This window comes from Lagenorhynchus albirostris, chromosome 2, assembly GCF_949774975.1.
Source record: "Lagenorhynchus albirostris chromosome 2, mLagAlb1.1, whole genome shotgun sequence".
Classification (NCBI taxonomy): Eukaryota; Metazoa; Chordata; class Mammalia; order Artiodactyla; family Delphinidae; genus Lagenorhynchus; species Lagenorhynchus albirostris.
This window is the reverse complement of record NC_083096.1, coordinates 178,145,918-178,159,612: the sequence shown is the minus strand read 5'-3', so window position 1 is coordinate 178,159,612 and position 13,695 is coordinate 178,145,918. Positions and strand designations below refer to the sequence as shown.

The following is a 13,695-nucleotide window of genomic DNA, read 5'->3' as shown; positions in this document are numbered from 1 at the left end:
CAATATGAAGGTTACAAAAGGCTAGACTTCGCACTGTCGGCATCTTCTTTTTTTCTTTTTTCTTTTTTTTTTTTGTTTGATTTTGCTACATTGAAAAAAAAAATTTTTTTTTTTCCTTTACAAAACTCCTTCCACAGACTCCCCGGTTCTGTGGTCGGGCACAAAGTCTGGGCGAATGCTCAGCAGCAGCACGTGGTGCCCACAGAATTCAGGAGGCTCTGGTAGGGGCTGTTCTAGAAAACCATTTGTTTCCTGTTGAATCAGGTACACTCCTTCCGACCACTCCTCCCTCCTGCTCCCTCTCCAGTTCAGATGGTCCTGGCTTTCTGGCTGTGGGCAGCCAAGAGGACAAAAAAAAAAAAAAAAAAAAAAGAAAAGAAAAAAGAAAGAAAGAAAAAAAAAGTAAACCACTGCCCCCTGCAGCTGGTCAGGCTCCCCTTGGAGACCTCTGGGGAGGAGGCTCTGGGTGACGGCCCCTCCCCCAGGCTGGGCCTCGCACTCTCCCTGTGGCCATGTCACAGGGCCCAACCTGAGACAGGGCTGGTGGCCCGGCCTGGAGTGAAGATGCACAGGAGCGGCCTTGGGCAGCCTGCCCTCCGTCCCTGTCGCCCTCAGAGCCATTGGCCGGGCATGTACCTGCCAGGTGGGTCCCGGCTGGCTCTGGGCTCGGTGAGCTCATTGCTGAGGGAGGGTGGCAGGGGTGGGGGGCTGGGATTTGCAAAAGGAACCAAATCCGGGTGGGTTGCACCAGCAAAGAAGTATCCCAAAGAAATTAATAAAACAAACTGGGAAGAAAAAAGCCCTATAAAGCCACACGCATAACCAATAGAGAAAAACTCAAATGTTAAATTAACTACAAACTTGTATCAGTAATAACAGTCCTTTTTTCTTGTCTCTACGAAATTCAAGTTAAAAGTTGGAATCACGCAGCTCCCATCAGTGCTAGTGTAAAGACGGACAGCCTCACACTGGTAAGGCCTCTAAACGCTAAACAAAACCCCACGTGAGCAATTGCACTCGGGTCTCCAACCTCAGGGCTGGTCCGGAGGCGGTCTGCGCTCTAGCCGCCCGCCTGCTTTTTTTTTTTTCTTCTTTTGTTCTATGTAGAATAATAACCTTTACAGGAAAAATACTGTACAACTTTCTCGTATTTTTTTCCATGTTGACTATTAAAGCCCCAAACAGTCGCATCCTTCCTGTTCTCACCACCTGGGTGGCAGAGACGCCCTGCGGGCCCAGCAGCCCAGCACCAGCGAGCAGACGCACCCCTTCCCAGGCCCCAGCCCTCGGGACGGACACCCCGACCAGGCCCCGCGCTGGGGGCAGAGTGATCCGGAGCTCCCCGCTCTGCCGAGTCCAGGAGGTTCCCTCCGCGGTCCCTGTAGTGTCGCCCGCCGGACGCCTCCTGCCCCGCCCTCCCCCAGGACCGGGAGGGAGGGTCTTAGCTGCACGAATGGGAGGCCCTGCCAGGTGCCACAAGTGCCGGCCCGCCTCCGGTGGTGAGGGGCGGGGGTCGCGGCGACCCCCGGCGCCCGTCCCAGCCCTGAGCAATGAGGAATCCCACCGGCGTGCTCGGGGGGCCCGGGGTCCGGCGCGGGGAGGGCGCGTGGGGCAGCCGCCCGGGGTCGCCGCCCTCCTCGCCCTCCGGGCCTCCTGCCCCTCGTTCCCACCCCGGACAAGAGCACCTTCTATTTCCCTGAAGAAGATCCCCGAACTGCGGCTGAGGAGGGTCCCGGGCAGCCTCTGTCCTTCCGGCCGCCCAGCTGCCGCGCGGGCGGGGCGGGCGGGCGCGGGGGCAGCCCCGGAGCACCAGAGGGAGGCCCCCGCCTCTGTCCTGAGACGGACTCGGGGTCCGGAAGCACCGGCGGGGCGGCCCCGGGCCCGGAGCGCCTCTCGACGCCGGGGCGCGGCGAACACCTAGCTCTGTACAAGGGAAGCTTTACATATAAATACCGTTTCTTACAAAATTGATAATAATAATAATAACAACAATAGAATAAAGCGGCAAGATCCCGAGGGCGCCGGGCGCGGCCGGCCCCCCACGCGCCACGGGCCCCGCGGCTACGGGGAGGCGGCGGCGGCAGGCGTGGGGCCGGGGGGCGCGGGAGCGCCGAGGGCCGCCAGCTCCAGGCTCCGCGACCCCGGCCCCGCCGCCGCCGCCTCGGAGAGCGACTCCTCCGAGTCGGTGCGCAGGTCCTCGTCGTCGTCGTCGTCCTCGTCGTCGTCCTCGTCGTCCTCGTCGTCGTCGTCCTCGTCGTCGTCCGCCTCCTCCTCGTTCAGCTCCAGCTCCTCCTCGTCGTCCTCCTGCGACGACTCGCCGGCCGCGGGGCCGGGCGCGGCGGGGCCGGCGCGGGGCCCGGGGGCGTCGGGCGGGCGGGGGTCGCCCGCGTCGTCCGGACCCCGCCCCGGGCCGGGCAGGAAGAGCAGGGCGGCGGCGGGCTCGGCGCCGGGCGGGGGCGCGCAGTCCAGGCTGGCGGCCGGGCCGGGCGCGGGGCCCTCGGCGCCGGGGGAGGCGGCGGCGGGCGGCTCGCCGCGCTCCTGCTTCTCGTGCTTGCGCTTGTGCGAGTCCATTTGCGACATGCCCACGACCGTGTGGCGGCAGCCGGGGTAGGTGCAGTGGAAGTGCGAGCACTTGAGCTTGTACTTGCAGTCGGCCACGGCGCAGTCGGCGCTCGAGCTGAACTGGCAGAAGCCCGCCGCGCTGATCACGTCCTGCTTGCCGTGGTGCTTTCGGTGCGCCGTGACCTTGGTGCTGTCGGTGCAGCGGAAGCGACAGCGCAGGCAGTGGAAGTGCGTGCTGGTGCCCGAGAAAGGGCAGTCGGCGAAGTGGCAGCTGAGCGAGGCCTTGAAGCGCTTGAAGTCGTCCAGCACGAGGTTGTCCACGCGGTCGTGGTGCTGCGCGTGCTTGTACATGTGCGTGCGCCCGCAGAACTTGTAGCCGCAGTTCTCGCGCGTGCAGTGGTAGTGGGTGACCTTGAGCGAGAACTGGCAGGCCGCGTCCTTGCAGTCCTCGTAGAGGTCGAAGCGCCGGAAGCCCTCCAGCATCATGCCCTCGTCCAGCATCTTGCGCGAGGAGGCCGTCTTGCGCCGCTTGCCGAACGGGGACATGTCCTCAATGATCCAGAAGCGCTTTTTGGCCCCGGAGGCTGTCGGCATGGAGATGGTGTTCCCTGGGGAGGGGGGCTTGGTCAGCGCCCACGTGCACATCCTACCCAGGATTACACCCACGCGAGGTCCCCGATCTCGGCGCGGTGGGCGGGGGGGCCGCCCTCGGGGACAACTCCGCTTCCCGTCGCTCTGGGGGCCTCTCCTATGACCACCCCTCCGCCCCCTGGATAGCTGGGGAGCCCCAGGCTTCCCCCTTCGTCATCCGCATCTGCAGGCTGACCGCACTGGCCTGCCCTGGTGGTTGGCGGAGCAAGCAGCTCTGGGGGATGTGGGTGGGAAGTGAGGACACGTCCTGGCGCTAATTGAAGCTGAAGGGGGAATCTAGGTCGGCAGAGTGTAATTACCCAGGTTGGACGGGGGCCAGGACGCCATCACGCACCCGCCTCTAATGAGGGACAGGCCGGCTCCTTCTCCCGGCCGGCTAACCAGTTTCCCGGGCTGCCGGCCTGTCTGCGCCTGGGACCAGCCTACTCGCAACAGGGATGCCGCGCGCCCTGAGGCTGTTGGGGGTTGTAACTCCCCGCCCCAAGGCGCACCTTCTCCTTGGTACCAGAAGGTTCTTTCTTTCAGGTCTTGGGGTGTCCCACCCCCAGTGGACTGGGAGAGGGCAGCTCTGCTGCAGGGCCAGGACTGGAGCAGGGGCTCGGCCAGCGGATGGGCTCCATCTGTGCCCTCCCCATCCTGGTCCCAACTGCTTCCTGGGCTTAGGATGCCCCGTTGCCAGGGCCGCTTAATCCACTGTGTGGTTGTGCTTCCCGTTACTCCCTTTCTGCACAGGCAGCTGGGGAAGGGGTGACCGTCCTGGGACTCCCTGCTCCACGCCCCAGGCCCAGCCCTCTCCAGAGTGCAGGGTGGGCACCCTCTGGGCTTCTCCCTCGCGCTGACCCTCCCGGCCCTCCCAGAACCTGCCGAGAAGGCTCAGCCCAGGCACCAGCCTGCTGCCCCATCCGTCTGGGGAGCAGACCTAGTCCCCGCCTCAGCAGGTGGAGAGAACGAGGACTGTGATGGGCTGGGGTACCCAGCAGGGGGCAAGGAAGGGTCTGGGCCCTGGGGATCCGGGTGGGTGAGGAGTGGCTGCTTTGGGTCGGAGGTCACAGGGTTCTGGCTGGTTAAGCGACAGAACAGGGGCTGAATTCCCTGAGGAGGAACCCTCTGCCTTGGTCCCTGCCATCCCCCTGGGCTGGCCCAGTGCCTGGCAGTCAGGCAGAACGTGAGGTAAGAATGCACGGAGGAAGAGGCAGAGCCAAGGTGGTGACGGCACCAAAGGGCAGGGGAGCACAGGTCCCGTGCCTGCCGGGCGGCAGGTACAGGGTGGGGCTGGGAGGCACCTCTGCCATGGAGCACTGCCCGCGGCCTGGGCCTCTTCCTGCTTGGCTCCGGGGCTGGGGGTTCAGGCTGGTGTCAGGATCCTGCAAACCTGGGTGGGTCCCAGGCACCAGCAGCTTTCCCAAGAACATCTCTGCCCCGGGTGAAGTCCTCAGAGCAGGACAGGCTCTGCCTTGCCGCAGGGTTAGGGGGGTGGGGCGGGCATGGCCATCTTGGGGCTCTGGCCAGTCCCTGAGCTGGGGTGAACCCCAGGGAGCCCTGGCAGTGATGTTCTGGCCTGCCCAGTGCTGAGCAGGAGCTGAGAGGAACTGTCCTTGGGACAGGGACCAGGCTCTCTGGTCTTGGCGCGGGCTGCGCTGTGAGGGGTGCAGAGTGGCCCTGTCCTTGACCCAGCTGGCCACAGAAAAGGGTCAGGTCCTGGACCGTGGCCTCGAGGCTCGGCCAGGGTGACAGACAGCAGTGGAGAAGACATGTGTGAGTTACCTGCGGCGTCCTGAACTAGGGGGGCGTCACTTTTTACTGGAGTTGGAGTGGCAGTGACGGGCGGGAAGCTGGGCGGGCTGCTGATGGGGTGGGCCAGGCCCCGGGTGGCTCCGAGAGAGGCACTGAGCAGAGAGTATGAGAGACAGGGTGGAGAAAAGAGGCATGGCAGGGAGGGGAGGGGCGCCCGCAGCACGGCCGCAGAGAAGGATGGGGTCAGTGGGGGCTGCGGAGCCACGCGGGCAGCCTCGTCAGCGGCGGCGGCAGGAGGAGGAGGAGCCGGGCAGCCTGGAGAGGGCGGGGAAAAGCAGAAAAAAAAACCAAAACAAAGAACAAACAGAAAGAACCAAAATGAGAGACCCAATGGCAGAAGCGAGTATGATATGAAAATCCGTGGACAGAGGAGGAGCAGACAGATGCCACGAAGAAGAGAGGGGAGGAGGGGGCAGAGCAGAGCGACTGGGAGGGAGCGGCGGTGCAGGGAGAGGTCACGGCGGGCTGCGCAGGGCCTGCGGCAGAGCCCAGCCCGCGGAGGACCTCGCTCTGGGGCCCAGGGACCATGCTGGGGACAATGGCAGAGGGGCCGTAAGAGGGACCAGGGCTGGGCGGGGCCCACCTGCCCCTCTGGCTGGGGGCTGTGCTGCTTTTTTCTGTACCTCACAGCTCAAGCCCGGGTTCTCTCCTGGAAACGGAAGCTGAGGGCAGAGTGCCGGGGAGATGGGCAGGGTGGCAGCAGGCGGGGACCCACGTCCCACAGAGCAGCCAGCGCTGCCACACCCTGGCCCGTCCTCCTTTGAGGCCACTTGACCATGAACCTCCTGTCCTGAGCCGGACCCAGCACTGCTGGGCCTCGGAAGGAGGGCCTGTCCCAGGCTGGCGCCCCCGGGCCCCCACTCACCTGCTGCGGTGCTCTCGTTGCCCACAGGGGTGCTGGAGCAGCTTCGGTCCATGGTGGAGGACTCAGAGGACACGGCGCCCGGGCTGCAGCCAGTATAATCCATGTACTCGTCCGTCTCGGTGTCCATCAAGCTCGGGGGGCCCTGAAAGGAAGAGGGGGGCCCTGAGGAAGCTGGGCTGGGGGCTGTGCTGCCCACAGGGGCAGGCTGTCGCTTTGGGCAGCCTGGCCCACCACCTGGAAGCAAGAGCGGGACACGAGTGATGCCCTCTTGCCACCCCGGGCCGCGGAGGGGCAGCCTGCCCGCCAGGCTCACCTGGGAGGAGGGCACGCGATCGAAGTTCTTCCCCAGCATCCTCCGCATGTGCTTCCGGGCGTGGGAGGTCATCTGGTGCTTGAGGAGGAAGGAGAACTGGCAGCCCTCCCGGATGCAGTGGAAGTGGCTGTTCACCTGGTTGTACTTGCAGCCTGTGGACACAGCCCCGCTCGGCCGTGAGTCTCCCCCGCCGGCCAGTGCTCATGGCACCCCCTGCGTGTCGGGCACTGTTCTGGGCATGGGCCTACGTGGCCAACCAGGCAAATGGCTTCTGGGGGAAGGGCGCGACCCCATTGGTGGTGTTCCCGTAAGGAGGGCTTCTAGCAGCCTCTCACCCCAACCCCAGAAAGTCCCAGGCCCCCTGGCTGTCCAAAGCCTGGCTCTCACCTCCAGCCTGCACGCCCGGGACAACAGCAGGCTGGCCCCCGGCCCCTGCCCCAGGGCAGGGGACCCTAATGACCTGTTCACTAGATCAGCCACCTCCCAGCAAGCCACCTGTCCCCACATCTCCTCTGGGGAGCCCAGGTGCTGCCTGCCCCTGGACCAGGTCAAGATGGCTGCGAGCCGGCTGGCCCTCTGCCCTGCCCCGCCCCACCTCGGCTTTGCTCTGGGCGGAGAACAAATAGAGGAGCCGGACTGAAACGGTATCAGCAGAGGGCAGGTGAAGGCCTGCCCGTTGCCATGGCGCCTGAGCCGGCCAGGTGTCTTATATCATCCCCCAGCTTTGGCCCCAGCTACCACCCAGAACACCCAAACTGAGTAAATAACGGCAACTGCGGAATCCCCTGACACCTGTAAACTGAGCCCAGGGACAGCACAGGCCACCGAGGGTTGACATCTGTTGCCGTGATTCCCAGGCCTCTCTCAGGCCATTAATGATTTCTGAATTAATTCTTGATGGAAAGGTTTGTTGCCGTTCTTTTCTGGTGGTTGACTTTTGACTGCCTCATCCTCCCCCTATGCAATGGCCGGTCGGCTGCAGGCAGCGGCCCCACCTCTGCTCCCCCTGGACCCTGCTGCCATGACCACCTGAATCACAGCAGGCGTTGCATGCAGCCCAGGTGTCTGCACCCAGCCTGCCTGGCTCCCACCTGCCTCCCGGCTTCCGGTCTCCTCGTGGGCAGACTCCTGCCCCCCGTCTGCAGGCCCACAAATGCGTGGCTCCATCCTGAGGCGGGAGGATGGGCTCTGCCTCCCTCTGCTGGTCCTGGAGCCCCCTCCCCACAGCATCCCCAGGGCAAGCTGGGGCCAGCGAGCTCCTCGGGGAGGCCTTGTTCCAGGGCTGGGGGGCAGCTTCCCTGCCAAGGGCTCAGCTCTCAGCAGCAGAGTTAACTCCGAGGCACCTGCACCTGAGCTCAAGGCCACTTCCTTGCCCCGTGGCCACCTCCTTCCAGGTCACCCCAGGTCACAGATGCTCTGGGCTGAGCCCACAAATGTACCTGCTGGTCCCATCAGATCCCCAGCACCAAGTACAGTGCTGGCCACAGTGGACGCTTGAAAAAGACCATAGCTTCCACCTCTACCCGCCCCTCACCTCCTGCAACAGCACAGAGCCTGGCACACGGCTGCTCCTCCGTAAACGTCTGCTGAGTGAGTGAATGAACAAACCACGGTCCATTTGGGATAAAACCCGAGTAGCTTCAGGAGCTCCTAAGACTTACCCGCAAGGCTCTCTTGAAAAGAAAAGGAAAAAAGAACCAGGCCTGGGTGCCAGAGACGAGGCTCTGGGCATTTTCACTGGGGTGGGTGCAGTGCTGGGAGTCACCCTCACCCCTTTTCCTAGGCTCTTGGGGTTTTGACTGTCCTCCTGGGGTGACAATGCCTGGCCTGTGATATCGTGACATTTTCCGAAAAAAAAAACATGGAGCCTGATGTGCGGGGACAAGAAGTGGGTCCCAGGGCCTCAGGCGCCAGAGCCGCGGCCCTGCCACCTGCTGTAGTTCCCTGCCCCCCAGCCCTGGCCTTCGGTACCTAGCCTGCCGCACTCCTCACGCTTGGTGAAGTACTTGAATCCGTTGGCTGCCCGCCGCTCAGCTTTCTCATGTTTCTTTATGTGCCACGGCAGCTTGGTGGTGATGTTGGTCACAAAGTAGCAGCCGGTCCTGAGACAGTGGTAGTGCCCGCGCATCCGGAACTCGCAGTGCTGCAGGGAGGGACAGGAGTCAGGGCCGGGCAGGCGACTTCCGTTAAGCTTCCACCTGCCCCAGCCCTCTAGAGGGCTGTGGCAGGCGTGCGTCCTTCCACGCTCAGAATCAGCAAACACAACTGTGTAAAGACCTTTCACGTGTTAAAAAGCAGTAAGTCCCTTCTGTCATTTGATTAAAACATCCCACCTGGTATTGTTTCCATCTCTTTCTAAACCCACGCCCAGCACAGACATCACTAATCTGTCTGAGCACTCTTGTCTGTGTGCCCAGACCTAGGCAGACGTCACTAATCTATCCTAGCACTCTTCTCCGTGTGCCCAGATGGAGGCTCAGACTCCTTCTTAATGCGCTCTGCCAGGCAGCCCCTACAAGTCTTGGGAGTAGGCCTTTATAATGAAGCTGACCTGCCCTTCCTGTCTGGGGCACGGACAGTTCAATCTCTTTATCTGTCTAATGGGTCTATTTTAAAATCCTAGGCCTCTGGGGAAAGGGAGCATAGCTGTTCCAGGACGCGCACAAGGATGCCAAGTGCACAGAGGCTGCCCGGCATACAGGCATCATTGAGGGTTAGGGTGAAATGACAGACCTCACCAACAGAGCACCAAGCTGAACTCCTGCCTAGGGGTCTCCAGGGACCTAGGGGCAGACGGTGTCCTTTCCAAACTCTGGAGGAGGCCACTTACAAAAGGGTGTGAGACACGGAGCCTCGGCCAGGAGGAGCTGGTCCGGGGCCCTGCGCCTCCCTGCCCCCACCCCAGGGGCCACCCCGCCCGCATTGCTGACCTGGTTGGGACAGAGGCACTGCAGGGAGTAGTACGCAAACTGGTCTCGCACGTTCACGAGGTTGTTGTTGGGATTGATATGGTCCAGGCAGTGGGACTCGGCCTTCCCGGAGGTTTTGCAGACGTACTTGCAGTTCCCAAAGAGACAGTGGAAGTGGAACTTGTTGGCATACTTGCAGTCCGTTGCGAGGCAAGGATCGCTGGAATGAAACCACGGCCCAGAAGGTCATTGGCATTCCTGGTGCCCTCCCCGCCGGTGTCCTGACATTTGCTCATGTTGGGGTTCCGCTCCCCACTCCCCTGTGGTGTAATCAAGAGGAATGGCCCCTGGGCTGCCCTCCTGCTCAGCAGGACGATTCGGCCAGAGACTACAGATCCCAGCATGCAGTCTTGCCTTCTTTTTAGAGCTCTGAGGGCGCCGAAGGGACTGCGGTATGCAGGCGGCCCAGAGCACTGCATGCTGGGACACGTAGTTTCCGTGGCCACACCCCAGGATTACAGATAAGGATGGCCGCAATCACTTCGTGGATATGAAAATGAGCGATGGTGCTGCCAGGCCTGGCTGATGTGGCATAGGCAGTGCCCTGGCTGTGGCCGACTGACAGGGTGCAGATGGGTGGGCAGCCCTACCAGGAGGCTTTGCCACCATGGGGCCTTGGCCAGTGGGAACGTGTGCCTGGCGTCAGGTCCTGCTGAGGCTCAGCTGCTGGGGTTTCCAGGGTCAGCTCGGGGCTCGGGGCTGCCACCCACTCAGAGAACCTCACAAGCCAGCTGAGTGGTGGGGCGGCTGGGGTGGGGAGGGGTGCTGGGCGAGCCCCCACGGCTGGCCTGCCCCGAGCAGCAGCCTCAGCTCCAGAGCTCTGCCTTCCAGGCTCCAGGCAGGTGCGGAGGGGCTGCACCCGGCTTCTGCCCTGGCTGACAACACAGCCGCCCCCGACATCCACACTGGACCTGGGCTGGGAACTCCGACCAAGGCCGGGATGCTGAGAGGGCTGCCACTTTGGGGAGGTGAACAGAGGAAGGGAAGCTGGGAACGGGGCAGAGAGGAGCGCAGGTCCCCTTCCACGCCGTGGGCCCAGCCCCAGGTGCTCAGAGAGGGAGGACAGCTGCCACTCAGGCGGTGTGTGTTCACGTCCAATTTATTACTTTTATTGAGAACAGGAAGCCGCACATATCATGATACAGAGTCACCGTTCTCGCCGCAGGGAGACACCACCATCCAGCGATGAAGGTCCCTCCCTTCCACCCCTGAGAGCTCAGACCGTTGTGCAGGTGGCGGGGTGGGGGGTGGGGTCCAGAGGAGGGCCTAGCCCCCTCGCCGCCCACCTATGACTTTGCTTGCCCTGCAGAGACTCAGCCATGGGTGTGAGCCACAGAGACCAACAAGGGGACCCGGAGGGAGACGCAGCCCGCCTTGCCGGGCGAGGACCGCCACTCCTGGCCCACCCAGGCTGGTCCTCGCAGCGTCACCTGTGGCCTCTCTGGAACAGTGGCCACTACCTCCACCATCTCCCCCCACCCCAGCCACCTGCTCCGGGAATAGGCAGTGAGGTCTGAGCAGCAGCAACTTTGGCTAGAAGGACATCACCCAGTGACCGTGTCCCAGAGAGGCTGGGGACAGCCGGGGCTACTGCAGGGGAAGGAGCAGGGCCTCCTCAGCTGCCCTTACTAGCACCTACTCCCGAGACACACGGGGGACACAGGGCTCCCGGCTCATCGAGGGACTCACTTCTCCTGGAACTGGAGGAATCCGGGTTTGACCTGGGGCTTGGCGTTTTCTAGAGAAGTCGTTGCCAAGGGCGAAGTGGGCAGGTGAGGCACTGACGCTGGAATCTGAGGCATCTGGGGTATGGTGGAAGCCAGCTGCTTCCAGGCGAGCAGGGTGGGGCTGGAGGGCACTGCGGCCAGGCTGGGAGTGGGCCCCTCGAGAGAGGAAGCCGTGGCCGTGGTGATGGGAGGCGCTGGAGGGGATGAGGGGGCCAAGGAAGGTTTGGTCTCAGCAGCCGAGGCCGGGAAGGAAGCCTCCACATTTCCTTTCACTGCTCCTCCCTCTGTCCGGAAGTGGAAGCTACGAGAGACAGGAGAGGTGTCTCAGGTGCGGGAGGAGAAGGCCCTTCCCTGGCACGCCTGCCTGCCTGCCTACGTATGACCCCATCACAAGCCTAGGGGCCCAGTGTCCCCACCGCATCTTCAGTGCCAGGTGCCAGAGGCCTCCCACCAGGAGGGAAGGACTGAGAACACACTGCTGTGTCCTCTGATCTTGAACTTGGGCTCCAGGCTCTGCCCTAACTACACCTTCCTACTTGTGACCTTACTGATGTGCTGTCCCTAGCTCCTCCCTACTCGGGAGGGGTTGGGTACAGCACGTCCTGGCTCATGAAGCCTGTCCTTCCAGAACCGGCTCCGACATTTAAAAGCGGGTGGGGGGGGGTGGTCTCAGACCAGCAGCTGGGGCTGCCTAAGCAGTGAGAAGAGCCTGACCCGGGGCTTAGGGAGCGGTGAAGATCTGCTGTAAACGTTTACCAGTTCTGGGTTCAATTACAGTAGGCGGCTGGGCTTGCTGCTCAACAAATTGTACAAATTAATTTCATTATTTTTAGGTCAAAGAGAATCTACAAATGCAGTACTGTGGCTTGGAAAAGCCTTCACTTAGGGTCCCTGCCGGGGTCAGTGCTGGGCCTCTCCAGCTGCCTCTGCAGGAGCATCTGTGGGAGGGAGGGCTGACGGCTGCATGGGCCCCGCGGTGGGGAGAAGCAGCTCTTACTCGGGGCGGGGCCTGGGTGGGCTCAGAGGACCCAGCTGGGGGCTGAGCCAGTGGGAGATGAGGAAGCCTGCCTTTTGCCGGGCAGCACCTCTGAGAAGCCAGCTCAGCTTCTGAGGTCTTGTGGGAACCGCACACGGGTCCTTCTTGGAAGGCTGCTAGAGGCCTGTGCACCCCCTAGCCCCACCCCGGCCCACCCACCCCCGAGCCAGGCTGGGACAAGTGGGGCTGGGTTTAAACGGCCCCCGGACCCCCACTCACTTGGCGTGCTTGATGGCCCCGTCCAGGGTGCTGAAGAGCGCGCCGCACTCCTCCACCACGCAGTGGAAGTGGGCCTTGTGGAGGAAGTCACACTGCGCGTTGCAGAAGTCCTTGGTGCCAAACCTGGCAGAGGGGCCGGCTGCTCAGAGGAGACCCTGGCGCTCTGGCGAGGCTGGGGGAACAGCCTCGTGGGGGGAACACGTGCCCCCGGGATGAGTGGGCGTGGCCCTTCCCTCCCCCTTTGCTCACACGGCAAGCCCCTCACCTGCGAAGGTAGACCTTCCAGGGCTCTGACAGCTTCTCCTGAACCAGCGCCTTCACGGCCTTGCCCAGGAAGGGCGAGGACTCCCCGGCGGGGCTCCCCTCCGCTTCTGTCTTGATGTTCAACAGGCTGCCGAGGCTGGGATTGCCCTGAGACATCTGCGAGGAGGACAGGCCCGTGCTTCAGGCCGGGGACCTCAGGACACCTGACCCGACTGCCCTGGGAGGAGTGGCAGCTCTGGGCCGCTCGGGCCTCTCCAAACTGACCAGAGCATCGCGGTGCTGGCAGCCGGGAGGAGAGGAGGCCCGACCCCACGCGGCTCTGGCTACGGAAGAGCCCTCACTGAATGGACGCTGCCGCGGGCGGCCTGCGGCGCTGCCCCGGCCCCGTGGAGCTGCCGGGGCTCTGCCACACAAACCCCGGGCTGCTAGGAGCCATCACTCAATCGGAGGCCGAGACTCCGGGCACACACTGCAGCCCAGCTTTCCCCAGACTAAGCGGCTCCCTGGTTATTCTCCTGCCAGGTTTTCAAAAGAAGTGCAAGAGGAGGAGGAAGGGGGTGGGGGGGAAACCCTCACGAATTCCTTGAGAACAAGAGAAGGAACACAAAGGAGGAGCAGAGAGGGAGGGAAGGAGGCTCACGGAGTGAGACCGAGGCAGGCTCGCTGCTGCTGCTGGCAGAGGAGGGGGCGGGGGAGTCCGCGGAAAGGCTCGACCCACGTGGGCTGTGGGTCTCCGACAGGAAGGAACAAGGGGGCGCAGGGAGCAGTGACCCAAGGACGGAAAAGGGGAGCAAGAGAGCGAGCAGGGGAGGGCGGAAGGCAGAGGGCACGCGCACCGACCGACCGGGCAGAGGCCAGTGGGAGGCCATGGGCCCGGCAGGAACCCCACTCCGTGGGGTCCGGCCCGGGCCCAGCTCCCTCCTCAATAGTCACTTGTGTACGGTAACCTAATTAATCTTGCTGTAGTCAAATTTATCATGTGAAGGGGGAAAATATATTTGCGATGATGTATAATTTACAAAGACCCTGCGTTATTTAAAATAAATATTCTCCAGCGACCTCTGCAGCAGGCGTCCGAGACCATTACTCAACCTGAACAGTGGAAATGGGCGCTTTGCTCCCGCTTTGCTCTCCCCCTCCACCTTTTTAAACAAACAAAAAAATATATAAAATGAATAACCAGGAGTGAAAGAAGTTAGAGGGCTCCGGAAAAGCTTTTGGAGCCCTCCATCTGAAGGGAAAAAAAGGGTGTCAGGGGCTGGAATATATTTCTTCAGCCAGTTCATTAAATTAAT

General features: G+C 62.6%; 1 protein-coding gene across 3 annotated transcripts in view; it reads right to left on the bottom strand.

Annotated features, from left to right (window-relative positions):
• Nucleotides 1–448: 448 nt before the first annotated feature.
• Nucleotides 449–13,695, bottom strand: part of CASZ1 (castor zinc finger 1) — a 128,557-nt gene continuing 115,310 nt past the window's right edge. For 2 of the 3 annotated variants that reach the window (XM_060141465.1, XM_060141464.1), the window contains 9 exons: nucleotides 12,402–12,556; nucleotides 12,137–12,259; nucleotides 10,844–11,182; nucleotides 9,116–9,314; nucleotides 8,157–8,328; nucleotides 6,186–6,337; nucleotides 5,873–6,014; nucleotides 4,978–5,262; nucleotides 449–3,170 (listed from right to left, as the gene is read on the bottom strand). In XM_060141465.1, coding sequence (XP_059997448.1) covers nucleotides 2,062–3,170; nucleotides 4,978–5,262; nucleotides 5,873–6,014; nucleotides 6,186–6,337; nucleotides 8,157–8,328; nucleotides 9,116–9,314; nucleotides 10,844–11,182; nucleotides 12,137–12,259; nucleotides 12,402–12,556 — 2,676 coding nt within the window. In that variant the 3' untranslated portion in view covers nucleotides 449–2,061. The remainder of the gene's footprint in view (nucleotides 3,171–4,977; nucleotides 5,263–5,872; nucleotides 6,015–6,185; nucleotides 6,338–8,156; nucleotides 8,329–9,115; nucleotides 9,315–10,843; nucleotides 11,183–12,136; nucleotides 12,260–12,401; nucleotides 12,557–13,695) is intronic. The other variant, XM_060141466.1, reaches the window with a different exon arrangement.